Genomic DNA, 27,311 nt, shown 5'->3' on the forward strand with positions numbered 1-27,311 from the left:
ATGAGTAGAGTGAATTTTGGCAGCCTTTGGAGCCTTTTTTTAATTGGCTAAAGCCTTACAATCCCTCTCCCTACGATTAGAAATATCATGGGAAGCAATGTGGGGAAGCAAGGTATCATTTGATCTTGATTTTTCTTAACACCTTATGTTATTTCCCAACGCAGAGAAGATATTTCAATTGGTAGCACTACGCACAGTCATGGTTCCACTTCCCATCATGCATTTGGGCATGGCTACAGTATCATTTACTGAAAGCTCAACAAATACACTACATGGCAATATTTAGTCACAATATACAAAGTCACAAGTCTTTCTATCCGTGGATCCCTCTCACAGAAAGAATGTTAATAATGTAAATGCCATCTTGAGGGTTTATTATCATAATAAACAAATACAGTACTTATGTACTGTATGTGGAATGTATATATTCATCCGAGGTTTATTCATTTTTTTCTTAATGCATTGCCAAAATGTATATGATCGGGAAAAATTATCGGGAATGATTGGAATTGAATCGGGAGGAAAAAAAAGCAATCGGATTGGGAAATATCGGGATCGGCAGATACTCAAACTAAAATGATCGGGATTAGATCGGGTGCAAAAAAACATGATCGGAACAACCCTAGTCATTAATGAAAAAATTCAAAGTGTTCATTTGCTGTCAATGAGTAGCATTTGCGATCGCTACACAAAAATGTAAATTGCCCCCAAGAACAGTCAGTGACGTTATATAATATATAAGAAAGACAGGGCATATGGTGGTAAAGCATAGATTGTTGAAACAGGAGAATGTCTTCGTCAGTGGCGTAAGGCAATGCACACAAGAAAAAGGTGTCGATAAAAAAGCTAACTCTGGATCACCAGGGACATCATTTTAAGGCAGAATCGGTAGGTTTAGCTCAGTAAACATCTCCTTCGTACACTATTTCCATTCATTTACTATTAGGGACAAACGGGAGGTTGACACCCCCCCCCCCCCCCCCAGCCACAATTGCTAACGTCGTGAATATGAAAAAGCGGAAGTACTGTAAACAGTACAGTACTTTAACATGTTTGGGACTTCTGTTAAAATTAAATAAATAAATTTAAAAAACCTTTTGTATCGGATCAGGACTCAGGTGCAAAAACATGCGATCGGCATATGCCTAGTTGTACAGTATGTGACAGCATTTCAATAGTGTGCGAGAGATCTAATTCCGAATGATGACGCCACGTCGTTGCTTAAAATTGCAATTTTGGTTGGTCTCCGTGTAAAAGAGGCTTTGCGCGTGGCTGTGCTGAATACATCCTGGTCCAGTGCAAGTCATGAGTATTCAGGGGTGACAGTGGTTGCTGGTGAGGGGATTTTGCAAAACCAAAAGTTTACCTCTGCTGCTCGCAAACGTAGAGCCACAGGGCGGCGTCGGTGGAAACCAGACCCCGGCAAAAAACAAAAGAAAACAACAACATAGACAACAGCAACTCCCTTTTCTATGTTAACACTCAAACTGACAAGAGGACAATGCAACACAAAGAGTGTGAGACAAAAACTACGTGGATTAAAGAATCAAGACACATTGTGAGGTAGCAGCATCAACTACCTGAGAGCGGCACGTCCGGGCGGTCCACGTCCAAAATGAGAGGACACTTCGCGGCGCCGACGGCCAGCAGTCCGGAAGAGGTCGGGTGGAAGAGTACCCTCTCCAGCCGTCCCTGGTCGGGGCTGAAAGTGAGATCTGGCTTGGAAGGCTGCTGCTGTGACTCCGGGTCACACAAACGCCATAGCTTCACCTACATAGGTACATAGATGTGGTCAGATTACAGTTAGTATAATTGCCATTCGCAAATTTACACATTTTTGTTGACGGGTTCATCAACTGTATTTCTGCAAATACCAACAGATGGCAGCCAAAGACTTTATTCAACTACACTAAGAGACAGTTGCTGGTCAGTTGCGCCAAATTTATATTTGACGAATTACGAATATGAGCTACACGAGACGATATGGACTATAAAATGTGTAGTAATGAAACAATTAATCGGTTAACTCGAGTAATTTGAATAGAAAAAAAGCTTTGAAACAAATTTTGCTGTTTTGAGGACTTGTTTAATACGCGTGAAGCCGTAATGGTTTGTTTTGAGAGTGTTTGCATTTAGTTTTTTTATTTGGGTGGATACACTGCCCTCTAGTGGCAACAGTGAATGTGCCGTAACTAGAGATGTCCCGATCGATCGGGTCCGATCACGTTTTTTTTCAAAGTATCGGAATCGGCAAAAAAAATATCGGACATGCCTTTTTTAATATATATATACGTATATATATATTTTTTTAATTAAATCGTTTTCTGATTGTATTTAACGTTACAAACAAAATGTCTTACACTCATCCAGAGTCTTTAGTTTTGGCTTAAAGTAGGGCTGTCAAATTTAACGCGTCAATGGCGGTAGTAACATTAAAATAATTAACTAAATTAACGCATGCGCTGCACTACCCCCTCACGGATTGTCGCGTTCAATCTATAATGGCACCGTATTACGTATGCAAAGAGCTAAAAGGCTAGGTAAAATGAGTAGAGAGAATTTTGGTAGCCTTCGAAGCCTTTTTTTAATTGGCTAAAGCCTTACAATCCCTCTCTCAACGATTAGAAATTTTGTGGGCAATACAGGTAGTAGTTGATCTTTTTCTTCACACCCTATTTTATTACCCAACGCTGAGAGGATAAATCAATTGGTACCATTACGCACAGTCATGGTTGCACTTCTCATCATGCATTTGGGCAGAAGTTAAATGGCTGAATTATCATTTACTGAAAGCTCATAAAAATCCACTAGATGGCAGTATTTAGTCACAATATACAAAGCCACATTTGTCCTTTAAGAATTACAAGTCTTTCTATCCGTGGATCCCTCTCACAGAAAGAATGTTAATAATGTAAATGCCATCTTGAGGATTTATTCTCATAATAAACAAATACAGTACTTATGTACTGTATGTTTAATGTACAGGATATATTCGTCGAGTTTTATTCATTTTTTTCTTAATGCATTGTCAAAATGTATATGATCGGGAAAAATTATCGGGAATGACTGGAATTGAATCGGGCGCAAAAAAAAGCAATCGGATCGGGAAATATCAGGATCGGCAGATACTCAAACTAAAACGATCGGGATCGGATCGGGAGCAAAAAAACATGATCGGAACGACCCTAGCTATAACTCGTCTAACATGGCTGAATCCAGCTGCTCCCTGTTAAGACCAACATAAGGTAAGTTTTCGTTTGAGCAAATATGTTTTAAATGCATTCGGAATTTGGTTTATAGGTATATTTACCAGTTTTTGTGGGAATAATCGAACGATTTATTAAGAGCATTGTTTAAAAAAAAATAAAAAAATTTAAGTTAGCATTTTATAGCATTTAAGCTAGCGCATTTTTGCTATGCAAGTTAGCCAGTTGTTCTTTTGTTGTACTTAGATCCTCATTTATTTATTTTGTTAATAACATTTGAGGTCAAACTCGGGTATTTTAATTTATTTGTAAATGAATGTAATGTAGTAGTAATGTAATAGAATCTAAGATGCTGATATTATTGGGTAGCCGAAAATATCAGCCGATAAAAGCATTTTAAAATGATATCGGATAATATCGACAGCGGTTTTTCAAGATCGGTTTTGGGCTAGTATGCATATGACAACACTGTCATGTCCACTTATTGCCTGATTGTGTTTCTGGTGTTTTGCCGCTCTCTGCTGGTGCTTAGGTGTAATAGTTTTAAAAAGTACCAGCACTTTCTGATGACGGAAACATGTCAACACGAGCTAGAGAACTAAATGGACGAGCTAACGTCTGCAGCCAATGTACCATAGCAGTTCTTGCCATCTGACCACGTTATTCGTGCTGCTTCTAATTTATATTCCTCCTTTGTTTCATTTTCATGAGCGTTGTGTAGTATACTAGAGATATGTATATTTTGTTTTGTTTGCATTTGTGGTAAAATTTGGTTACATTGTTTCATTGCTTGCAAGCTATACTACCAGTTTCTACTCAAACTGACACGTTGTGGATACTTTGCTTTATTTCATGATTGACACAATGGATTGTTGTTTTTAAGTTCTACAAAAAAGTATCAGTGCTCTTGTCAAGAGAAAGATGACTACAGTAAAGGCAATTCAACTTCACTCCAGCGCCTGACTTCTCTTTACAGCCTGATTTGTTCACTATCTGTCGATTTGAGGATAGAATAAGTGCCTTGTTGGCAGTTTGTACCTGTACTTGATCTAAAAAAAAAACAGATGTTTGCGCTATTTAGATTTCAACAATAAATGCAAAATAGGAACTTTTCCCCATAATTTCAGTTTAAGTTCTCGTTTTACACTGAGTTGATATTTGGAAAACCTGTAAGTCGTTACATTTATCATTATTAAAGCATCTAGTGGGGCATCACAATACCAGTAGCTATTACAGTGCCTTGCAAAAGTATTCGGCCCCCTTGAATCTTGCAACCTTTCTCCACATTTCAGGCTTCAAACATAAAGATATCAAATTTAATTTTTTTGTCAAGAATCAACAACAAGTGGGACACAATCGTGAAGTGGAACAACATTAATTGGATAATTTAAACTTTTTTAACAAATAAAAAACTGAAAAGTGGGGCGTGCAATATTATTCGGCCCCTTTACTTTCAGTGCAGCAAACTCACTCCAGAAGTTCAGTGAGGACCTCTGAATGATCCAATGTTGTCCTAAATGACCGATGATGATAAATAGAATCCACCTCTGTGTAATCAAGTCTCCGTATAAATGCACCTGCTCTGTGATAGTCTCAGGGTTCTGTTTAAAGTGCAGAGAGCATTATGAAAACCAAGGAACACACCAGGCAGGTCCGAGATAATGTTGTGGAAAAGTTTAAAGCCGGATTTGGATACAAAAAGATTTCCCAAGCTTTAAACATCTCAAGGAGCACTGTGCAAGCCATCATATTGAAATAGAAGGAGCATCAGACCACTGCAAATCTACCAAGACCCGGCCGTCCTTCCAAACCTTCTTCTCAAACAAGGAGAAAACTGATCAGAGATGCAGCCAAGAGGCCCATGATCACTCTGGATGAACTGCAGAGATCTACAGCTGAGGTGGGAGAGTCTGTCCATAGGACAACAATCAGTCGTACACTGCACAAATCTGGCCTTTATGGAAGAGTGGCAAGAAGAAAGCCATTTCTCAAAGATATCCATAAAAAGTCTCGTTTAAAGTTTGCCCCAAGCCACCTGGGAGACACACCAAACAAGTTGAAGAAGGTGCTCTGGTCAGATGATACTTTTTGGCCACAATGCAAAACGATATGTTTGGCGTAAAATCAACACAGCTCATCACCCTGAACACACCATCCCCACTGTCAAACATGGTGGTGGCAGCATCATGGTTTGGGCCTGCTTTTCTTCAGCAGGGACAGGAAAGATGGTTAAAATTGACGGGAAGATGGATGCAGCCAAATACAGGAACATTCTGGAAGAAAACCTGTTGGTATCTGCACAAGACCTGAGACTGGGACGGAGATTTATCTTCCAACAGGACAATGATCCAAAACATAAAGCCAAATCTACAATGGAATGGTTCAAAAATAAACGTATCCAGGTGTTAGAATGGCCAAGTCAAAGTCCAGACCTGAATCCAATGGAGAATCTGTGGAAAGAGCTGAAGACTGGTGTTCACAAACACACTCCATCCAACCTCACTGAGCTCGAGCTGTTTTGCAAGGAAGAATGGGCAAGAATGTCAGTCTCTCGATGCGCAAAACTGATTGAAACATACCCCAAGCGACTTGCAGCTGTAATTGGAGCAAAAGGTGGCGCTACAAAGTATTAACGCAAGGGGGCCGAATAATATTGCATGCCCCACTTTTCAGTTTTTTATTTGTTAAAAAAGTTTAAATTATCCAATAAATTTTTTTTCCACTTCACAATTGTGTCCCACTTGTTGTTGATTCTTGACAAAAAATTAAAATTTTATATCTTTATGTTTGAAGCCTGAAATGTGGCGAAAGGTTGCAAGGTTCAAGGGGGCCGAATACTTTTGCAAGGCACTATATATGTTGAGTACACGAATGCATATATCGGTATCGGTTTGATATTGGTATCAGATTTTTGGATTTGTACAATATCTGGATATCGGTTAAAAAGTCATTATCAGACAACTCGATGTAATGATTTGTTTAAAAAAAAAAAAGTTTTTTTCTTCAAGAAGGAGCTCACCGTTTCATCTGCTGAGCATGTTGCTAGAAGACTGTCATCAAATGGGGAAAAGTCCAAGTCAGTCACCAGATCTGATGGAAAAAGAGGGGAAATTATGGAAAATATACAGTCTAGTATTATTTTTATTTTTTTAAAAAGGCCTTTAACTGCAGATTTACTATAAACCAGTAGTTTAAAATATACCACAGATTTAAATATAGGCTGGACAAACACTGGATTCTCATTTTTCAATTTCTTGAGAAAAGACATGTTTTATGATACTATGCAAAATTGCAAATTACAACTACTCTGGCAACCAAAAAGCTAAATTCGTTTCTTGAAAATTTCAAAGCACTAGTGAAAAGTACCAGAATGGCAGGAGATGTGAGTGATGCTCCATTGTCCATCCGCAGCAGGTTTCAAAGACGTGACTCCCAGCATGCTGCCCCCTGGAAACACAAACAGGAGACTTTAAAAAAATCGGCTCGCCTTTGCAGATCATGCACCGAGTCGACTTGAGTTGAGGAGCTTCATTTAGAGAAAAAGCAGCAAGACCAACAAGAATTCTTACCAGCCTGCTCTGTGTTGAAGGCCACCAGCTTGGCGCTGGCCTTGATATGGTTTCCCTGACAGGAGAAGGATTTGGCACGGACGTTGTTGATCCATTGCTAGAATTCCAATTGAAGACAAGTCACATGTAACAGTTGTTCTATACAATTAATCAAATAAAGTGAATGTGACTAGAAACGCTAAACAGAGGCACAGATGTGAAACCTACTTTTAACTCATTAGCTGCCACTAGACCAGTGCTTCTCAATTATTTTCCGTTACACCGCTCCCCCCAGGAAGACATAAATGTTCCGCACCCCCCTCCCAAACTCTGCAGTCAATGTAAATATACTGTAGTGCCATTTGTCTATAAAATTCTTATCATTATTATAAGTACAGTTCTGCATACTATTGTGTCCTTTTTAATATTAAAGAAAAAAGTAATGTAGATCAACTTACAATAAAGTGTAAAAAGAAAAAAAAAACATCCATGGTGTAAAAATACACTTAATACATTTTTTGACCGTGTGACACCGAAAATTAAAATGTAATAAAATCAATAAATAATAATAAATTCAAATTGGTTAGCAACATTAACTCAAGATGCCAAAAAATTAAACCGAAACACCAAAAATTAATTAATAGAACAAAAACGAGTGTTATTTTTGCTGCAGGCAGTATCAGCTCCTTTTCTATGGTATGGGATTATTTTACACTGAGAAACCTGTTACGCCACTTTATATGATGCTAAAAGTTCTCACTGATTTACCGATGTAACACTGACAAAGCGAGACGGTTGTTGGCAATATACGGCACATTTTCACCCCAAAAAAAATTCCTGCTGTCCGCTGCGAACATTTTTAGACAAAGTAAACAGACTGGTCTTCCCTCGTGTCCCGCTGTACTAAATGTCAAAGCCAAAAGCCAAATGCTACATACGCTTCGTCATATTTCCTCGTCTTAGCTTTTCACATCTCAAGTGCTCTTTGCTGTGTGCTCTTGTTTGGTTAAAAAATACTGCACACACGCTGAAAATGATAGCACCACTGCCACCTACTGAGTGTATGTGCAATTACACTTTATTCTAGTACAGCAAAAAACTATGTTCCTCAAGGTCACACGCGCCACCCCCGACATTGCTCTGCGCCCCCCTGGGGGGGCCCGCCCCAATATTGGAAGTTGGCCTCTCCGCCTCTGAGGGGTGGGTCCCTACAAAAACCGAACATTTCCGGGCGACCAGTGAGGTCTACCAGCGGGTCACGTACGGATCGCCTGGCTTTTGTCCTTTTGACGCTTTACTGGAGTGTTGTTGGCTTCCCACTCGTTTGTCACGGTAAGCGGTTTTCATTTCTAAGGGACAACTAGTTGTGCTGTAACGTAACGCGGGGATTCTGAGATTGACAAACTAAAATCTAGCATCTAGCAGATTTGTTTGCTTGTTTTTGATATCTGTTTGCTTGCTTTTGTGGGATTGTAATCAATAAATCTCATTTATTCTGCATTTTCTAATCATCATCTAAACATCGTCTATCGAGCAAAAGTGTGCCTGTTACTGATTCACCGCGAACCTGGAAATTTCGGAAAACAGCAAGTCATAAGAGTTCAATGGATTTGATGTACATCGCTGTCAACGGCAAAGAATGAGTTAACAACCTAAATTTGAATCTTCGGTTTGTGGAATTTTATGTATTCACACCACAAAAAGTCATTTTCCTTTAGCACTTTTGGCACAAGACTAAGCAGCAAGTGTAATTAAATGAAAACCAAACAGGAAAGACTGAGCTGACACTGAAGTTCCTAAAGTACTGAGGAAGTAGAAGTACATGCAATGTTGCACACAAAACTTGTGTCGGATTTAGTGTTCTCATTGCGTGTAAATTGGGATCTATGTACTTATAAAAGAAGCAAATTCCATATACAGTACTTGAAAGATGCATTCACATTCTCTTGCTTTGACAAATTAGTCGTGCTTTTGATTTAAAACAAAAGCACAGCGTCACCTGCTGTTTTTTTAGCCATCGTGCACAGATTGGAGGAATGCACACTGCACCTCTTGAACATTCCTGGGATTTCATAGCCACTATTACATAATTGACCAAGAAAAGCTGCTTGCATGCGTTGCAACCTGAAATAAAACACTTTTATTTCCTTTGTAAATGTTTATATACTGGCTACTTGAGTCCTGTGCAAGGATTGTAATGGACGGTTAACCTGCTTTGCATCCAGATGGCATTTTTTCATCATAGCCGGTGGATATGAATGAGTGTTTTCTTGTAAGTGGCCACCTTTTAAATGCAGGAAGTTTCACAGTAGAAGCAGGCGTTGCCCATGCTCACAAGCCCACTCACCCAACCAAAACACAGTTTAGTGCTGATGCTAATGCTACAAAAGGAGCAAACACCACAACTCGTTGTCTACTCACATCCTTCTTGGCGATTTTCGGAGTAGTATTTTTGAATTTGGAGGTCTTGAAGCGGTTCATGGTGCGATTCTTTGTCGGTGCCTTCCGGGTGTCTCTCTTGCAAAGCGTTCCTGACAGCTCAGGTTGTGCCGCCCGGCGATGGTGTCTGCTCGCTTCAAGGCACGAGAACGTCGCGGTCGGGCGGAGTTGCAGTTGGAAGAAATGAAGGTACTCTCGGTCGCGTGCTGGCGAGGTAATGCCCGTGTCGCGTTCAAGAGCTGCTCGGAATTCTAGCTTTCAGCCACCTTGCTGCCCGTGAGAGTGTGTTGGAATAAAACACGGGGAAAGGATTGACCGTCGTCACATGTGAATAAAATGTAAAGGATACTTTCGTGTATATTGACACGTGGGTGAGTCTAATCGAGTGATGTACAATAGACGTGCTGTGGCGAGCCGTAAAGGTTCGAAGGCTAAGTTAAATGTACAAACGTGGAAATTTAACTAATTGTGACCTAACTGAACTTGACTCAATTAAGCTTTCTGTCGAAGAATAAGTAACATCTTTCATTTGTCTTTTGTCGCGTTGGAAAACTGCTTTAATATTTTTGTTTCAAAGCCTTTCAGTGTGCGTGCGCATGGGGATAGGCGGATCGATACCAAAATATCAATATTTTGATCCAGCGCGTTGAGTTGTAGGTATCGACCCCCAAGCAAAAATATCGATATTTGGTATTAATTTATTATATTTTCTTTGTCTATTTTTTGGGTATATTTTTGTGCACCTTTTTGGATTACTTTTAGCTCAGGCTCACACAAATTGGGAATTATTTTCCTGTCCAAACTCAAAAATACAAAATACATATTTTATCTTATTCCACACAAAAAATATATAGGTATAAGGACTTTTATAAAAGTGTTAAGTGAATAATTTGTTAAATATTTAGAGATTTAAACTATCCTGCTGCAGACTTCAAGATTCTCAAGGAAACTTACTGACCTAATGCTTTACTTGACCTTATTATTATTTCTTACTCATTCATTATTATTTCTTGTTAATTTATGTTTAGTAGAGTTGTCAAACGATTAAAATTTTTAATCGAGTTAATTACAGCTTAAAAATTAATTAATCGTAATTAATCGCAATTCAAACCATCTATAAAATATATATATATATATATATATATATATATATATATACTGTAAAATAAATTGTTGGAATGGAAAGATAAAACACAAGATGGATATATTCATTCAACATACGGTACATAAGGACTGTATTTGTTTATTATAACAATAAATCAACAAGATGGCATTAACATTATTAACATTCTGTTAAAGCGATCCATGGATAGAAAGACTTGTAGTTCTTCAAAGATAAATGTTAGTACAAGTTATAGAAATTTTATATTAAAACCCTTATAGTGTTTTCGTTTTAATAAAATTTGTAAAATTTTCAATCAAAAAATAAACTAGTAGCCCGCCATTGTTGATGTCAATAATTACTTAATGCTCATGGGTGCTGAAGCCTATAAAATCAGTCGCACCCAAGCACCAGCAGAGGGTGGCAAAACTCCATATAACACAATTAACAAGTGGGCATTTCACTCTACTGTCATTGAAATCTGTCTGAGCGGGACATGTGCGTTAATTGCGTCAAATATTTTAACGTGATTAATTAAAAAAATTAATTACCACCCGTTAACGCGATCATTTTGACAGCCCTAATGTTTAGTATTAATTTTGTTTATTATTATTATTATTTTTTTTTGTGAAATATATTTTTCCATATTGTTTTGTTTCAAACAATTAAATGCTTGATTTCTTATGTTTTGTTGCTATTTATTTTTATTTTGTTAAAGGTCTGTTTCAATTATTTCAAAATCTGTTTGAAAATTGTGTTAGTAGAATAAAATTCAAAAACGGCAAGTGACTATTGTTTATTGGATTTGTTTTCAATGATCACCCATTAGAGCAGTGGTCTCAAACCGGTCCTCAAAGGGCCGCAGGGGGTACTGGATTTCATTCCAACCAAACGAGACAAATACCTTTTCACCAATCTGGTTTCTTACAAGTGTAATCAGTTGATTGCAATCAGGTGCTGCTTATGTTAGTAGAAACCTTGTTGAACTGTTTGTGCTGGATCTGTTGGAACAAAAACCAGGACCCACTGCGGCCCTTTGTGGAGTCGGTTTGAGACCGCTGCATTAGAGGGTGGTAACATGCTACTATTAATTCGATCTTTAATTAGATAAAAATCATTTAACTTGGGTAGATTAAAATTTGATCAAATACAACGTGTAGCAGGGAAATGTCCTGTGCATATAAATTTAAGGGTCATGGTTAAAGAGAGACTGACTAATCAGATTTTGTTGATAACGGATTGGTTTGTGAGTTTTTAGGGAAACTGCTTTGCTAGTTATTAAAAGCAGCAGTTTTTTCATTGCAATGCATATTTGACACAAAGAGACTTTCAATAGTTTTTGAGTGTTTGCTGTAGTTGTACATTAGATATCATCAGAATGGCTGAGAACTCTACAGGGTTGTGTGTATATATAATATATATAAAATATAAACTTCCGGTATCGATATCGGGATCACAATATTTGGCCTTGGTATTTCTTGGTATCGGATCGAATCCAAAATCACTGGTATCGCCCATCCCTACTGCGCATGCGCATAAGTATTGTTTATAAATCAATTTCCGTGAGCTTCCGTGTTTACTTCAGGTAAACGCGACAAGTACAACGTGGAGAAATGCACCAGGTAATCACTTTTAAAACCACGCGTGGCTTGATTTTGAGCGTTTTTTTTGGGTCACGTAATAAACTCAAAATTTACAGGACTAGGACAGACGTTGTCAAGTAAACACGTTGGATTTAGCATTAGCGTTTAGCCGCTTGTGCTTTTTTTTTTTTTTCTGTCCACAGAGCTCCCAAAACGCTCCTCTTTTCGGAGATGACGACAGGAACCTATCCAAAAAATCCGAAGTCAGGTAAAAAAATACTTCGTGTTGCCAATTTCTTTTAATCCACTATGCTATTTTATTTTTATTTGAATCACAGTCTACGTGGCTGTCAAAATCAAAACATCCCACGATGCATTGCGCTGCTGCTACTAGTACACTACTTTGTCTAAATCTGGGGAAATGGTCATTTAAACACTATGATAATTTCATTTACCCGTACAATATAATAGGTCTGACATGGTGTCGGTACACTGTAGTTATCCAACAGCAATGACTTCATTAAATTCGAAAATAATTTCCTTTATTTCAGGCACCCCGTGGTGTCATTCTTGCATCTGTTCTTCCGAACCAGTGCCATCTTTGTCTACTTATTGTACGACTACTTCAGCGATCACTTCATCGCTTGCATGGTCACCATCATACTCCTCCTGTCATGTGACTTCTGGACAGTCAAGGTGAGAATGGGATAGGTTTGTTTTTTCAAGGGAGAAATAATCAAAACTGAGAAAAATTATATATTAGAAAACTGTCTTCAGAATGTGTCAGGGAGATTGATGGTGGGCCTTCGGTGGTGGAATCGGGTCGACGAGGACGGAACGAGCCATTGGGTGTTCGAGGCAAGGAAGGTAAGCAGGCACGTATCATGTATCTGGCCGGTGCTTGCACGATGAAACCAACGCTTTGTTTGAAAACAATAACGCCATATTTGATCGGCACCTCCGCATCTTTTTTTTTTTTTTTTTTAAAAACAGTTCCTGTTCAGCTGCTTAGTAAAACAGGAGTTTGATATACCCCCATTGTAGTTGTTCATGGTGTTTTATTTATTAGGAGAAAGCAGCAAACAGGAAGAGGTTATGGGAGGACAGAAAGGAAGTAGGCAGACGGAAGAAGAGAAGAACAAACAAAAACATCAGAATCTTTCAATTTCTCTCCTCAACAGAGCGACAGTGTGAATCCGACGACCAGCGCCGAGTCCAAGATCTTCTGGCTCGGCCTCATCGTCTTTCCGATTCTTTGGGCCGTCTTTGTTTTCAGCGTTATCTTAACGTTTCAAATTAAATGGCTGGTCAGTTTTCCCACAAACGTGACTACAGTGGTATGAAAAAGTGTCTTAACATTTTGGAATTTCTCACATTTCAGCATAAAATCACCATCAAATGTGATCTGATCTTTGTCAAAATCACACAGATGAAGAAATAGTGTCTGCTTGAACTAAAACCACCCAAACATTTATAGGTTTTAATGAGGACAGTATGCAAACAATGACAGAAGGGGGAAAATAAGTAAGTGAACCATCACAATTAATATTTTGTACCCCCCCCCCCCAAAAAAAAAAAAAAACTACCAAACTGCTGTAGCTCAGTCAGATTCGTGGGATGTCTGGCATGAATCGCTGTCTTTAGGTCATGCCACAGCATCTCAATGGGGTTCTAGTCTGGACTTTGACTTGGCCACTCGAGGACTTCGTCTTGTTGCAGCATCCATCCTCTTTTTAGCTTAAACTGCCTGACAGAAGACCTCAGGTTTTCCTGCAAAACATCCTGATAAACCTTTGAATTCATTCTTCCATTAATGATTGCAAGTTGTTCAGGCCCTGAGTAAGCAAAACAACCCCAAATCATGACGCTCCCTCCACCATGCTTTACAGTGGGGATGAGGTGTTGATGTTGGTGAACTGTTCCATTTTTCCTCCACACATGACGTTGTGTGTTACTCCCAAACAATTCAACTTTAGTTTCATCAGTCCACAAAATATTTTGCCAAATGTCCAAGTGCCTTTTTGCGAATGTTAAACAAGCAACGAGGTTTTTTTTACACAGCAGTGGCTTCCTCCGTGGTGTCTTCCAATGAACACCATTCTTGGTCATAGATTTACATATAGTTGATGTGTGCACAGAGATATTGGACTGTGCCAGTGATTTCTGTAAGTCTTTAGCAGACACTGTAGGGTTCTTTTTTTACCTCTCTGAGTATTCTGCACTGAACTCTTGGCGTCATCTGTGGCGGACGGCCACTCCATGGGAGAGAAGCAACAGTGCCAAACTCTCCATTCGTAGACAACTTTTCTGACTGTCGATTGATGAACATCCAGACTTTAAGAGATGGTTTTGTATCCTTTCCAAGCTCAATACAAATCAACAATGTTTGATCGCAGGTCTTCAGACAGCTCTTTTGACCGAGCCATGATGCACATCAGACAATGCTTCTCTTCAAGACAATTCTTACCAAGCGTGTGCTTTATTGTGAGCAGGGCAGCTTTAAACCACTCATCAGTGATTGGGCACACACCTGACTTAAATTATTATCTCATTAGGCAGAGGGTTCACTTATTTTTCCTTCTTCTGTCATTGTTTGCATGCTATCCTTATTAAAATGTGAAAAGCTATAAATGTTTGGGCAGTTAAAGCAGACAGTTTTTACATCTGTGTGATTTTGACAAAGATCAGATCACATTTGACGGTGATTTTATGCAGAAATGTGAGAAACTCCAAAAGGTTCAGATACTTTTTCATACCACTGTACATTTCCTGCCCTATGTCCAAACCCTGCTTTTAAATTTTGTGTCCCTTTCAGGCAGTTGGAATAATGGGCCTTGTGTTACAAGGAGCCAACCTGTACGGTTATGTTCGATGCAAGATGAGAGGCAAGTCAAGCTTCAGCAACGTGGCCAAGAGCTACTTCGGCGCACAACTTCTTAAACAGGTATGTGACCTTAGCTAGACTTTTGAATCACTTTGATATGTAACATTTTTTGTATTCTTGATTCATTTAAAGGCAACAAGGAAAACGTAGGAGGCGACAGCAGAGAACTTTCATTGGGATGAAGGCTGCTGCAGTTTTTTTAATCTATTTTTGGGTTAACTTTATTTTAAATGTGCGTCTGCACTGGGCAGGGTGAGATACATTTTCCACTGACATTGCATGCAATATGTGCAATACACTTGAATTTACATGATCACATTAATATCTTTTTACACCAGGAGTGCAAGGAATAACTAAACTTTTCAGTTAAAAAAGCATAATTGTACAAACAATTGAATAAATGTGAAGTCTATAGTTTTACTGACTCAAATTTCGACATGGATGACAAAGAATTTACTCAAAGAAAAAAAATATGTTTTAAGTATAGATATAGACTTTTTTTCCCATGGTTATTGTGACAGTAAATTATATATATTGTGAGGCTAAGAATCAGATTTTTTCTGTTGGGTGTAAGCTCTTTGAGAACAACTTGTTGCTGAGAATCTTTAAAAAATCCTGGTTGATTTTTGTACTTTTTATAATGCAAAAATATGTATATATAGATATATATATACACATTAATAAACGTCCAGGAACCTGATTTTTATGACTTGTCAACTATTGTCTTTCCCCAAATACCGAGGACACGATGCCACCTCTAGAGGGCAGTAACGATCTATAGAGCTATTCAAGGCAAGCCTACATATGAAATTATATGTACTTATCATGCAAGGATATAATGTGCAATGTTAACATTGGTGTTGGAAATTATTAAAAAATAGGGTATATACATGTGTAGGGTATTGACATGGTTTTCACATTGTCTCATCACACATGGATTTAAAAAAACAAAAAAACAAGCCTACTCTAACAAAGTAGCGTGAATATGGCGGAAAACACTCAGGTGAATTGAAGTTCCGCTCTGAGACCCGCAATTTGGCCAAATTTCAAAATTGTTCTATATGCATACAGTGGGGCTAATAAATAGGTCAACCACTAATTGTGCAAGTTCTCCCATTTGAAAATATTAGGCCTGTAATTGTCAACATGGGTAAACCTCAACCATGAGACAGAATGTGGGGGAAAAAAACAGAAAATCCCATTGATTTTTAAAGAATTTTTTTGCAAATCATGCTGTAAAATAAGTATTTGGTCAATACTTAAAGTTCATCTCAATACTTTGTTATGTACCCTTTGTTGGCAATAACGCAGGCCAAACGTTTTCTGTAACTGTTCACAAGCTTTTCACACGCTGTTGCTGGTATTTTGGCCCATTCCTCCATGTAGATCTCCTCTAGAGCAGTGATGTTTTGGGGCTGTCGTTGGGCAACACGGACTTTCAACTCGCTTCACAGATTTTCTATGGGGTTGAGATCTGGAGACTGGCTAGGCCACTTCAGGACCTTGTAATGCTTCTTACGAAGCCACTCCTTTGTTGCCCTGGCTGTGTGTTTGGGATCATTGTCATGCTGAAAGACTCAGCCACGTCTCATCTTCAATGCCCTTGCTGATGGAAGGAGATTTTCACTCAAAATCTCTTCATACATGGCCCCATTTATTCTTTCCTTTACACAGATCAGTTGTCCTGGTCCCTATGCAGAAAAACAGCCCCAAAGCATGATGTTTCCACCACCATACTTCACAGTGGGTATGGTGTTCTTCGGCTGCAATTCAGTATTCTTTCTCCTCCAAACACGAGAACCTGTGTTCCTACCAAAAATTTCTATTTTGATTTCATCTGACCATAACACATTCTCCCAGTCCTTTTCTGGATCATCCAAATGCTCTCTAGCGAACCGCAGACGGGCCTGGACGTCTACTTTCTTTAGCAGGAGGACACGTCTGGCAGTGCAGGATGTAGGATGTGCAGGAGTAGCCTTTGTTACTGTGGTCCCAGCTCTCTGTAGGTCATTCACTAGGTCCCCCCGTGTGGTTCTGGGATTTTTGCTCTCCGTTCTTGTTATCATTTTGACGCAATGGGGTGAGATCTTGCATGGAGCCCCAGATTGAGGGAGATTATCAGTGGTTTTGTATGTCTTCCATTTTCTAATAATTGCTCCCACAGTTAATTTCTTTACACCAAGCGTTTTACCCATTGCAGATTCAGTCTTCCCAGCCTGGTGCAGGTCAATGATTTTGTCTCTGGTATCCTTCGACAGCTCTTTGGTCTTGGCCATAGTGGAATATGGAGTGTGACTGACTGAAATTGTGGACAGGTGTCTTTTATACCGATAATGAGTTAAAACAGGTGCCATTAAAACAGGTAACGAGTGGAGCCTCGTTAGACCTCGTTAAACCTCGTTAGAAGAAGTTACACCTCTTTGACAGCCAGAAATCTTGCTTGTTTGTAGGTGTCCAAATACTTATTTTCCACTCTAATTTGGAAATAAATTCTTTAAAAATCACACAATGTGATTTTCTGTTTTTTTCCCACATTCTGTCTCTCATGGTTGAGGTTTACCCATGTTGACAATTACAGGCCTCTCTAATCTTTTCAAGTAGGAGAACTTCCACAATTGGTGGTTGACTAAATACTTATTTGCCCTACTGTATGTGATACATCAACGGAAAGCTTAAAATCTGTTTTCGGGGGGGAAGAAACATTTTGAAATGGACATTTTTTTGACACCTTACAAGTAGGTCAAATCAGGTGAGTGAAAAATAGACATTTTTGGGACCTTTGACATTTTCTTTAAGTTTCTCATTTTAAAAAAAATGTTTTGGACACCCATCCTGTTCCATAATAAATAATGAACAATTCAAGATTATCCCCCTTTGTCTACTGAAGTCTTTGATTATCAATATGCATGCACTAAGACATGTAGGTGGATGTACAGTAATAAATAATTTGTGTGTGAGTAAATGTAGATTTAATTCAGCCCTGTGTTTTATTTTATGAATAAACATGGCTAAACGGGGAGTTAGCTGTGTAGTTAATGATAACTTTACTCCATACAGTTTTTGATTTCGCTTGATTTTAATCTGTGCAAAGAAAAAACATTTCCAGGGGAATTTTAGGGGTTAAATTCCAATACCATGATAATTTATTTTTTGCAGTGGGCTTTTGAAATATTTTTTCAATTATGATTAAAGAATGTGAATGCAGGATACTGAGAATAAAAGGCTCTGTATACATAAAGGGAACATAAATGAGTACATAAATTTATTGTATTTTTAGCCTTGCAGCCTAGGACCTAGGCTTTATAATTTAAGCATCTAATGTATCTAATCCATCGATATCATCCCATAATAAGCAAACGAAACGGAAACAAGAGTCGAAAAGATAATGGACACCACGCTAGTCAGTTAGCCTGCTGTGTCCATAATTCTCGGGCTAGTGTTCGACTGCAATGTATGTCATTTTGTGGCTTTCCGGTAACTCAAGGTGATAGCATATGTAAAGACACCATGATTTTAATGAGATATTATCGTGTACTTGTCTCGATCCGAAAACTGTAACATGTATCACCCAGTGTCAAGACACAGCTGTGAATGGCCACAGTCAGGCTTTGTGGGAATTTTATGGGTGAAACACGGTAATATAACCAGAGTCGTGACGCAGAATTCACAGACATCAAAGAGTGGTCAAGATTTTCTTTTTCAAATATTTACCCTTTTAGACCTTATTTTTAAATTTTTCTTTGGATAAATTATTTATCAAAATGTGACTAAAAAAAATAAAATTAAGTGATAGTTATGAGGTAAATGTCCGTGACAATTTACAGACACCATTTTTTTCATTGTGACGTAATTTGTTTAAAAGTTGAAAATAGTCGAGTGAATAATTTTTTAAAATCGTTTTCTTTTTTTAACTAAGTATTAGACATCAGTTAATGATTCTAAGCTAAAAATGATAGACATTTCCCATAATATAATTACTTGCCTCCTTTTTATGGCTGGGTTGAAACAAAAGTGGTTGTGCGGTGTCTGTAAACGGGGGTCTCCAGGGTAAAACGGACAAATTAAAAATAATTCTAGGGCATAATGCGCCATGAAACTGCTATAGGACCATATAAACATATTTTTCTGTCAAAGACAACAGTTCTTTTGGCTTAAAATACAGCAGTTTATTTTCAAGAGGGGTGCAAGAGCAGAAACTGCTTTTTCAGCCTTGTCTGTGTTTTCCGCCATAAATGTGTTTTTCATAATGAAAGGGAAAAAAAGTACAAAATAAATCTACTCTGTTGCTTCCCACCGCTGGCGTTCAATCCAAGAATTCCAAATGGTTGACATTACAGTCGTATTTCACCATCACCGTGATCATGGCGCAAAAGTATGCCGTGCCCACAATGAAATAGAACCAGAAAAAGATTTTATCCAGCCTGTCGGCGAGCGCCTGTTTGCGGTCGGAATCCACTTCCCTGGCTTTGATGGCGTTCAGGAAGTCTATCACCTTCCGGTACATCTGATTTTCCTCCGAGTTGTCAATCTGGATGACGCTGATGTCTCCTGCGACTTCTGCCCAGACACACAAGAATGAGTTGATTCATAGAGGAACTCGTGATATGATAATAGCGATATTTCACTATTGTCTAGTGTTTCAATGGCAGCCAATGTGTTAAATGAGTGCCCTGTAAAGGGTTAATGATCCCTTTTAAAGTCTTGATTTCCTTGACATGTTGTTTTCGTCAACAAAGACAATAACGAAAATATTTTGTCGACAAATATTTTTTATGTCGATGATGAGACGATAACGAGCTAGAAATGTGTTTTGGGAGATTAAAACATAATGAGACGAAAGCTAATTTTCGCTTGACGAGACGTTTCCGTCACATGTTCACAATGTGTGACATTTTATGGGTAGCCTGCATTGTAGCAGTGTCTGGTTGTGTCACTCATAGCGTGCTGCGCCCACTCCCCCTTCCTGACTCACCGGTGTGTCGTCTCCAGTCGCTATCCACGCTTGCACACACAGTAAAATTTTTCTTGGCCAGAGAGAATAAGCAATTTTGCTTTAGCCTTTAAAGGTCTGTGCTGAGTGATCATCACACACTCAATGTAACTTGCAGCGTTAGCATAGCATTCGCGTTAGCATTAGGCTAATGCTAACGGCAAGCTCCTCTAAGCTTTCGGAGAACTTTTTTTTTTTTTTTTACATACAGTTCAATGTGTCATGGCTAAAATTGAAAATAATATACTGTTGTCCTGCTGAGTGGGTATAATCACCAGTTTGGTGTTGTCCTTGTAGACGCTGCAATATTTGCTCGTCTGTCCAATTTATTCAAAACAGTTGGAAACCTTTATTTTAGGGCTGTCAAACGATTAAAATTTTTAATCGAGTTAATTACAGCTTAAAAATTAATTAATCGTAATTAATGTCAATTAATCGCAATTCAAACCATCTATATAATATGCCATATTTTTCTGTAAATTATATATATATTCTGTAAAATAATTTGTTGGAATGGAAAGATAAGACACAAGATGGATATATACATTCAACATACGGTACATAAGGACTGTAGTGGGCATTTCACTCTACTGTCATTTAAATCTGTCTATGCTGTCCTCACTCCGAAGCGTTTACTTTTTCCAAAGCTAGTGAACGACGCCTTAATAATCAGACTTCTTCCTTTTTCATCTGATTTATTAATAAAATGGCCTCAAACCATTGTCCTCTTTAAACCGTCGTAAAACTACAACAAAAAGTACACAAGCATTGCATTAGCAACAACGTTAGCTTAGCACGCTATACAGGTTCACTAAACATAAAGCGTCTCATACAAAAAATATAACATTTCGCTTACTAACATAACATGTATTTTTGACTAAAACTAAACGAAGATGAACGCATTTTGAACTGACTGAAAATTGACGAAGAAGAATTGGAAAGTATTTTTGTCCAAAAATTTAGGACTAAGAAGAAAATTAAAAGCGCTTGCAAAAACAACACTGACTTGACAGATGAAGAACTTTGATGCTGGCATACAAATATGATAACTTTCAGCCCTTTCAAGGAGTCTTTCTCACCCCGGTCAGCTTCCTCTTGCTTGTTTGCAGCCTTTGCTCCTCTTGAAAAGCAGCAGAAGATAAGGCCTCCATCCTGGGCTACCCTAGTAAGCACCATGGACACTAGCATGCTGACCACCAACATCACCAGACACACGCAGAAGTGTGTTTCTGCAACGGCAAAGCAACATTGTTGGTCATCACGCTTTACGCCGTGTCAACGCTCACGACCGACGGACTTATCACGGGGCTACACTCGCTGTCGCCGGGCAGGTGGTCGTTGAGGATGAGCAGAAACATGGTGAAGCTGAGCACCAGGGTGACCTTGAAGGAGTTGCGCTCGCCGCAATTCAGCGGCAGGGCGAAGCTCACCATGTCGGCCAGGATGATCAGAATGCTCGGAAGCATCAGCGTGATGAAGGGATTCTGCTGACGGATCTTCAAAATGACCTGGACACCGTTGAAGGGAACGTTAAAGGGAATAGAAAAGCTTTTGATCAAGTACATCCCAGCAGAAAGAATATTAAGATTTTAAGAATTACGTTTGAGTGTTGTGTTAATATTAGGGCTGTCAAACGATTAAAATTTTTAACTGAGTTAATCACAGCTTAAAAATGAATCATAATTGATCGCAATTCAAACCATCTCTAAAATATGCCATATTTTTCTGTAATTTATTGTTGGAATGGAAAGATAAGTCGGCTATATACATTCAACATAGTGTACATATGTACTGTATTAGTTTACTATAACAATAAATCCACAAGATGGCATTAACATTATTAACATTCTTTCTGTGAAAGAGATCCACAGATAGAAAGACTTGTAATTCTTAAAAGATAAATGTGAGTTTGTATATTGTGACTAAATATTGCCATCTAGTGTATTTGTTGAGCTAAACGAAATGTTTGAAAAGAGTTTGAGTATTATTTTGCATAGCTATTTTGATTTAGAATGCCAGTTCTCTTTGCATTGAGCGTTTTTTTTGTGAACATTTTTTTTTTGAGAGATAGGAATATTATTTTTGTTGTGCTTTCAGTAAATGATACTGTAGCGACTTAACTGTTCTGCCCAAATGCATGATGAGAAGTTGGGCAACCATGACTGTCAGTGGTGGCTGCAAATGGTATATCTTCTCTGCGTTGTGTATAATACAGAGTGTTACGAAAAAGATCATCTCCCGTCATTCTTCCCCATGTCGCTTGCCACAATAGTTATAATTGTTGGGGAAGAGATGCCAAAGCTTTTGCCAATATGTAGCGCGGCCCCAATGAATGCCTGTGTCCACTCCACTCGCTTGACTCTGCCTCTTAGCTCTTAATATACATAAAACGGCGCCATTGTAGTCTGTTTGCAGCAATGTGTGAGTGGGTCGTTCCGCGCATGCGTTAAATATTTTAACGTGATTAATTTAAAAAATTAATTACTGCCCGTTAATGCGATAAATTTGACAGCCCTAGTTAATATATAAAGTTACTGTGTGAGGAATGTAAAAACCATTGAATTTTAGAGCAACTCTGGTTCTTCTATCAAAGTCAGTGGCAGATCAGGAGTTAACTTAGTTGAAAATAAATGAATGAATTGTCAAAGATGTTTTCAGAACGTACTGAAATCAAGTATTTTTCATTGGATGGAGAGTGAAGGTAAGCGTCCAGAGTTTCCCAGTCACCGTGGCTCCCGTCATACACGTCCAGTTTACCGACTTCCATGGTTGTACCACATCCTGGGGATAGATCGGGAAATCAAGAAAACTATCAACGTTTCAGTTGGAATTTAGATACAATTTCATGATAGCTTATATTCAGCGGTGGGTAGTAACGTGTTACATTTACTCAGTTAATTGTACTTGAGTAACTTTTGGAGAAAAATGTACTTCTAAAGCCTGTTTCAGGCTTATATCCCAGTAAATTCCCATGTTAGGTAATGCGGGATTTACCCACGTCATTGCTTTCACACATGGAGAGATATCCTGAGAATAACGCGGGTTGGACACGTTCACTGACTTGTCCCATGTTGCCGACTCGGCACCCAATGTGCAGGGAGGGTGGCTTGTGCGATTTTATAGCATGGAGGTTACGTCATTTTTAATCGCCATCGGCAACAAAGTAAACCACAGATTTCTAGCTCTACGATCCGATAGCAATTTAATTTTGTTATGTACTTTTTTTTTTGTTTTTTACTGGTATTTGAGTCAATTTTTTTGGATGACCACTTTTACTTTTACTAGAGTACTATTATTTCGAAGTAACGCTACTCTTACTTGAATAAATATTTTGGCTACTCTACCCACCTCTGCTTGTTTCACAGCTGCACCCTCGATTAACAGGCCGTATAAAATATTTATTAGATTTAAAATAAAAGTAAAATGGGCCAATATATGTGCAAGACTTACCTTCAGTGGACCAGGTTTGGATGACCACGGGACATTCGTCTTCAGCAAATGGGTAGTTGAAGAGGTTAAACTCACAGTTGACCTCGGCCGCTATCACCACTCTGTGCCTCAAGGTGCCGTTGCTGTAAACTATCAGGTCGCGGAAGCTGTTGTGCGTGGTTGAAGATATGCTGCGGTATCACAAAAATCATTTTCTGACCACTGTGACCTTTGAGGTCATTACCCCAGAGTGTAATCACCTCTTCCGTTTCATATTGCAAATATATCAAGTTTGATAATAATGCCGTATTACTATTTGTCTTTCATACTAAAAAGGACACAATGCTATGCAGGAGTGTACATATAATAATAACAATAATAATAATAATAATACTATATAGACAAATGATACTATTTAAAGTAGTGGAAGAGAGTTAGGGTGCACGAAACCTTTACGAAAGTGTCCTATAAATGCCTGGAAAATCCGAAAACAGGTGAGCAACAGCGAGAATGGAAAGTGGTATTTGACATATGGCAAAATGGTATTTGGCATATGGCATTTATTTGGCATATAGCAGTTTTATTTTGAGATGGCAAAATGGATTTTGCCATATGGCAATTTTTTTGGGGCGCTATGGCAAAATGGCTTTTGACATATGGCATTTTTTTTTTTTTATATATATATATACATGGCAAAATGGCTTTGGCATATGGCTTTTTTTTTTTCAGCATATGAGTTATTCTGACGTATGGCAAAATGGCTTTTGGAATATGGCAGTTTTTGGCATACGGCAGGTTTCTTTTTTTTTTTTTGCATGAACGGAAAGTGTCCTATAAATGCCCAGAAAATCCGAAAACTGGCGAGAGACAGCGAGAACGGAAAGTGGTATTTGACATTTGGCAAAATGACTTTTGGCACATGGAATTTTTTTTTGCAAATGGCAGTTTTATTTTAACATGGCAAAATGGGTTTTGCCATATTGCAATTTTGTGTGTGTGTGTGTGGGGGGGGGGGGGGTATGGTAAAATGGCTTTTGGGAAACGGCAGTTTTTTTTTTATACATTTATGGCAAAATGGCTTTGGCGTATGGCAGTTTTTTTTATATATGCTCTGACGTATCGCAAAATGGGTTTTGGTATCTGGCAGTTTTTTTGACATGTGGCAGTTGTTTTTGCAGATGGCAGTTGTTTTGACATATGGCAAAATGGCAGTTTTTTTTGCATATGGCAGGTTTTTTTTTCATGAACAGAAAGAGTCCTATAAATGCCCAGAAAATCCGAAAACAGGCGAGAGACAGCGAGAACTGAAAGGGGTATTTGACATTTGGCAAAATGGCTTTTGGCATATGGTAATTTTTTGGGCAAATGGCAGTTTTATTTTGACATGGCAAAATGGCTTTTGGCAAATGGCAGTTTTTTTTATATATGGCAAAATGGCTTTGGCATATGGCAGTTTTTGTATATATGGCAAAATGACTTTGGCATATGGCAGTTTATTTTTAGCATATGGCAGTTTTTCTGACGTATGGCAAAATGGGTTTTAGTATCTGGCATTTTTTTGACATGTGGCATTCTTTTTAGCATATGACAGTTGTTTTGACATATGACAAAATGGCTTTTGGCATATGGCATTTTTGGTATATGGTAGGTTTTTTTGAGAATATGGCAGTCGTTCTGACATATACCAATAAAAACTTCCATTTCCATATGCCAAATACCACATTTTGTTCTCTGAAACAGGCTGCGAATGCTCTGGTTAAGAATGAATAAACGTTCATGCAACCCCCGCCATCTAAATGGATCTGGTGTCTTGCGCTGTCAATGGCAGCCATTAAGTTAACAGAGACAGTATTCTAATGGAAGATTTCTGTGGAACTTTCTGTGCAACTTAGTTCCTTTTTTTGTTGTTTTAAACAATGACACCTTTTTAAATCGATACAGTATCTCGATTCTCTGCAGGAGTGTATGGATAACCTTTGCAATACAAAGTATCATGATACATCACCACTTTGATATTTTGTCACACTCCAGGCAGACATGCATAACCAAATATACTATGACCTCTGCCTTCCGTAGGTTTCACCCATGGCCGAGGTAAAAATATAAAAGATTGACGTAAAGGCAGTGCTTAATTTGTAAATCAGTGCAGGAATGATGAGTCGGGCACAGGTCCCGGAACATACACAGAAAATGGTGCTGAAAACAACAACTTTTTGGCATGTTGAAATACAGTTTGGTCCTGGCTGCTTGCTCCCCAGATGCCGCAAATTTCCAAACTTTTTTTTTTTTTTTTAAACGTCAGGTGTGTATTTGTTGGTCCAGCTTTTCAGTGCATCAACAAATCTTCGACTCTTTCAAATGACGTAAAATTTTTATAAACAACATGCAATTCCTGGGATTTGTTCAGTAAATGAATTTATGCGTATTATTATATTTTTAGGGCTGTCAAACGATTAAAATGTTTTCTCGAGTTAATTACAGTTTAAAAATTAATTAATCGTAATTAATCGCAATTCAAACCATCTATAAAATATGCCATATTTTTCTGTAAATTATTGTTGGAATGGAAAGATACGACACAAGATGGATATATTCAACATACGGTACATAAGTTCTGTATTTGTTCATTATAACAACTCAACAAGATGGCATTAACATTATTAACATTCTAAACTAAGCGATCCATGGATAGAAAGACTTGCAGTTCTTGAAAGATAAATGTTAGTACAAGTTATAGAAATTTTATATTAAAACCCCTCTTAATGTTTTCGTTTTAATAAAATTTGTAAAATTTTCAATCAAAAAATAAACTAGTAGCCCGCCATTGTTGACATCAATAATTAAACAATGTTCATGGGTGCTGAAGCCCATAAAATCAGCACCCAAGCGCCAGCAGAAGGTGACAAAACTCCCAAAAAACACAAGTAACAAGTGGACATTGCACTGCTGCTGTCATTTTAATCTGTTTGAGCGGGGAATGTGCGTTAATTGCCTCAAATATTTTAACGTGATTAATTTAAAAAATTAATTACCGCGCGTTAACGCGATAATTTTGACAGCCCTATTAATTTTATACTTTTTTTAAAAAACATTTTTATATTATCATTATTTTCTATTCATGACAGGTGCCGGATCTGCCCAAATAAGTCCCGGAACACAGGGAGACCAAAATCAAGAGGTGCCGGATCTTGTTCACAAATTAACCCCAGCGTAAAGGTTAACCAAAACCACTTCTTACCCATTGGTCACAAATATATCCGGGGTCCAGACTTTGCTCACGGGTAGGATCACCTCATTATAAGGGTAAACGCTATAATCCCAGTATAAATCATCATCAGTCCATTCCTGCAATTACAACCTAAATCAATGGAAAAGTTGACAAATTTACCATTCTTGATTTTTTTGAACAAACCCATCTTTTCTTACAATGATGGCATCCAAACGACAAACCAAACGAAGATTCTTTGTGTCCTGAAATGAGATCGCATCCACTCAAACGTACCGAATTAAAACAGAGTTTATACAAAGCTTGTTTCTATTTATACTTACAACTTTGATGGTCTGATACTCAATGATCGGCACAAAAATGTACTCGGAGCAGTTGTCACGCTGTGGCTGAGTTATTAATTTTTTGTTGACGAGGTTGTTCGCCAGACATCGGCGGGTGGTGCAGTTCTCCGTAGTATTTCCTTGCTCTGAAGTTTTATAGAAACACAGGTCCCCATTGAGAAATTGCAAAAGTTGCATTGAAATGCTGTTTCAAACTCAAAGACATGTACTTGTTTTTCCTGAGGTCTTTGAGGTTGCACACCAAAATGCTCCATTCTGGCTTACCCACAAAAAGCAGAGTCCATAAAAGCATGGCCCTCCAAACATGTTGCATTTGTGACATCATCGCTCCAGGTTGGACTACATTCACAAATCCAATTGATCTCCCAACTGATGACAGTCTTTTAGTCTCACAGATTCTTAAATAGGCTCACAGGTGATGTTAGCGCCACAAGACAATTGAGCGAGCGACAATAAAACACTGGTGTTGCGTGATTACATTGTTTACACAACAACGGAGCTTCATTACCACCATCTTCTATGCACCAGCTGCTATTTGTCTTGCTGCTCGACAATGCCGT

General features: G+C 38.3%; 3 protein-coding genes across 6 annotated transcripts in view; 1 reads left to right on the forward strand and 2 right to left on the reverse strand.

Moving 5' to 3' along the window:
• LOC130904304 (mitochondrial import inner membrane translocase subunit TIM16-like) overlaps positions 1–9,781 on the reverse strand; it is a 285,942-nt gene extending 276,161 nt beyond the window's left edge. For both annotated transcript variants that reach the window (XM_057816981.1, XM_057816977.1), the window contains exons 1-5: positions 9,176–9,781; positions 6,776–6,872; positions 6,573–6,653; positions 6,226–6,296; positions 1,581–1,770 (exon numbers count right to left, since the gene is read on the reverse strand). In XM_057816981.1, the coding sequence (XP_057672964.1) occupies positions 1,581–1,770; positions 6,226–6,296; positions 6,573–6,653; positions 6,776–6,872; positions 9,176–9,235 (499 nt within the window). In that variant the 5' untranslated portion in view covers positions 9,236–9,781. The remainder of the gene's footprint in view (positions 1–1,580; positions 1,771–6,225; positions 6,297–6,572; positions 6,654–6,775; positions 6,873–9,175) is intronic.
• LOC130904309 (Golgi apparatus membrane protein TVP23 homolog B-like) lies at positions 9,289–17,605 on the forward strand. Of its 3 annotated transcripts, none has more exons than XM_057816989.1 (8): positions 9,289–9,382; positions 12,082–12,146; positions 12,430–12,574; positions 12,656–12,745; positions 12,948–12,992; positions 13,060–13,185; positions 14,694–14,822; positions 14,895–17,605. In XM_057816989.1, exons 1-8 carry the CDS (start codon positions 9,314–9,316, stop codon positions 14,910–14,912), a joined length of 687 nt encoding a protein of 228 aa, XP_057672972.1. In that variant the 5' UTR covers positions 9,289–9,313; the 3' UTR covers positions 14,913–17,605. The 3 variants fall into 3 exon arrangements, with proteins under 3 accessions (XP_057672972.1, XP_057672973.1, XP_057672974.1); XM_057816991.1 differs by lacking the exon at positions 9,289–9,382 and adding an exon at positions 11,820–11,917 and having other exon boundaries at positions 14,895–17,555; XM_057816990.1 differs by lacking the exon at positions 12,948–12,992 and having other exon boundaries at positions 9,299–9,382; positions 14,895–17,551.
• LOC130904307 (5-hydroxytryptamine receptor 3A-like) lies at positions 14,988–27,108 on the reverse strand. Its single transcript, XM_057816985.1, has 9 exons — positions 27,016–27,108; positions 26,731–26,876; positions 26,608–26,652; positions 26,420–26,526; positions 23,203–23,372; positions 22,418–22,533; positions 21,050–21,260; positions 20,832–20,981; positions 14,988–19,319 (listed from the first exon to the last, which is right to left on the reverse strand). The coding sequence occupies exons 1-9, from the start codon at positions 27,074–27,076 to the stop codon at positions 19,066–19,068; spliced, it is 1,260 nt and encodes a 419-aa protein (XP_057672968.1). The 5' UTR covers positions 27,077–27,108; the 3' UTR covers positions 14,988–19,065.
• Between the last annotated feature and the right edge of the window lie 203 nt (positions 27,109–27,311).

Source organism: Corythoichthys intestinalis, chromosome 16 (genome assembly GCF_030265065.1).
Source record: "Corythoichthys intestinalis isolate RoL2023-P3 chromosome 16, ASM3026506v1, whole genome shotgun sequence".
In the NCBI taxonomy this organism is placed as follows: domain Eukaryota; kingdom Metazoa; phylum Chordata; class Actinopteri; order Syngnathiformes; family Syngnathidae; genus Corythoichthys; species Corythoichthys intestinalis.